This window comes from Penaeus vannamei, chromosome 18, assembly GCF_042767895.1.
Source record: "Penaeus vannamei isolate JL-2024 chromosome 18, ASM4276789v1, whole genome shotgun sequence".
In the NCBI taxonomy this organism is placed as follows: domain Eukaryota; kingdom Metazoa; phylum Arthropoda; class Malacostraca; order Decapoda; family Penaeidae; genus Penaeus; species Penaeus vannamei.
The window spans coordinates 36,788,511-36,790,008 of record NC_091566.1 but is presented as its reverse complement, the minus strand read 5'-3'; the positions used below and the strand labels follow the sequence as shown (position 1 = coordinate 36,790,008).

The 1,498-nt window shown below is 44.9% G+C and overlaps 1 protein-coding gene across 1 annotated transcript in view; it reads left to right on the top strand.

Annotated features, from left to right (window-relative positions):
* The window catches only part of LOC138864824 (uncharacterized), a 34,225-nt gene extending 33,099 nt beyond the window's left edge, over window positions 1-1,126 (top strand). Inside the window, exons 2-5 of the mRNA XM_070133431.1 lie at window positions 27-261; window positions 407-698; window positions 748-891; window positions 979-1,126. Coding sequence (XP_069989532.1) covers window positions 27-261; window positions 407-698; window positions 748-891; window positions 979-1,126 — 819 coding nt within the window. The remainder of the gene's footprint in view (window positions 1-26; window positions 262-406; window positions 699-747; window positions 892-978) is intronic.
* Window positions 1,127-1,498: the final 372 nt, after the last annotated feature.

Below are 1,498 nucleotides of genomic sequence, written 5' to 3'. Positions count from 1 at the left end.
TTGCATCATCGCCTTGCCGGTTGCAGAGCTATATTAAGTCAGCCAAAACGAGAATTACAATACGGGACACGCCATTCCTGGCACTCTCGCAGAAAGAGGAAAGTCGAGAGGCGTCGGCACTGTCTCGGTACCAGGACAGTGCCACAAAGAACTACAGTATAATGGCACAAACAAATGCATTGCCACAAGGGATTATAAAGCGACGGAGATGTTCAGTACCTCTAAAAATACAGTGTCAAAAAAGAAATACAGTGAGAGAAAGTAATGAAAGCCGCAAAGAAATGCAGTGCCACAAAGCACAATTTCACAAAGAAATAAAATACCATAAAGAAGGACAATTCCACAAAAAAATACAATTCCACCAAGAAATACAGTGCCATAAAGAAGTACAGTGCCTAACGCGCAGTGTGCTTCAGCTCCTGGCCCACCAGTGCCACTAAGAAATACAGTGCAACAAAGTACAATTCCACAAAGAAGCATAGAGCCACCAAGAAATACAGTGCCACAAAGAAGTACAATTCCACAAGCACAATTCCACAAAGAAATGCAGTGCCACAAAGTACAATTCCACAGAGAAGTACAGGGCCACTAAGAAATAGTGCCACAATGAATTACAGAGGCACAAAGAAATACAGTGCCACAAAGTACAATGCCACTAAGAAGTACAGGGCCACTAAGAGCCACAGTGCCACAAAGAAGTAAAGATCCACAAAGAAATACAGTGCCACAAAATACAATTCCACAAAGAAGTATAGAGCCACTAAGAAATACAGTGCCACAGAAGGAGTACAATTCCCACAAAGAAATACAGTGCCACAGAAGAAGTACAGGGCCACTAAGAAACAGTGCCACAATGAGGTACAACTCCACAGAGAAATACAGTGCCACAAAGTACAAATCCCACAAAGAAATGCAGTGCCACAAAGTACAATTCCATAGAGAAGTACAGGGCCACTAAGAAACACAATTCCCACAAAGAAACACAGTGCCACAAAAGAAGTACAATTCCCACAAAGAAACACAGTGCCACAAAAGAAGTACAATTCCCACAAAGAAACACAGTGCCACAAAAGAAGTACAATTCCCACAAAGAAACACAGTTGCCACAAATAAGTACAGACCCTAACCGCGCAGTGTGCTTCCGCCCCTCGCCCACCATCTCCCCCTTCTCCCCCTCCCTCCCCTCGCCCACCATCTCCCCTCCCCCTCTCCCTCCACCCCTCCCCTCCCCCCTCCACCCCTCCCCCTCCACCTCCCGCTAAGAGAAAGAGTGTGTAGCCATCCATAGAATTTTCCAAGACACTCTGATCTGTTTACACTCGCCCGAGGGAAACGTTTGTCCAAGGGGAGAGGGAAGGCGAAAGGGAAATAGATATACCGTTGTGAGGTAAATAGAGAGAAAGGGAGGTAAATAGAGAGAAAGTGAGGGAAATATATACTGTTGTGAGGTAAGTAGAGAGAAAGGGAGGTAAATAGAGAGAAAGGGAGATAAATAGAG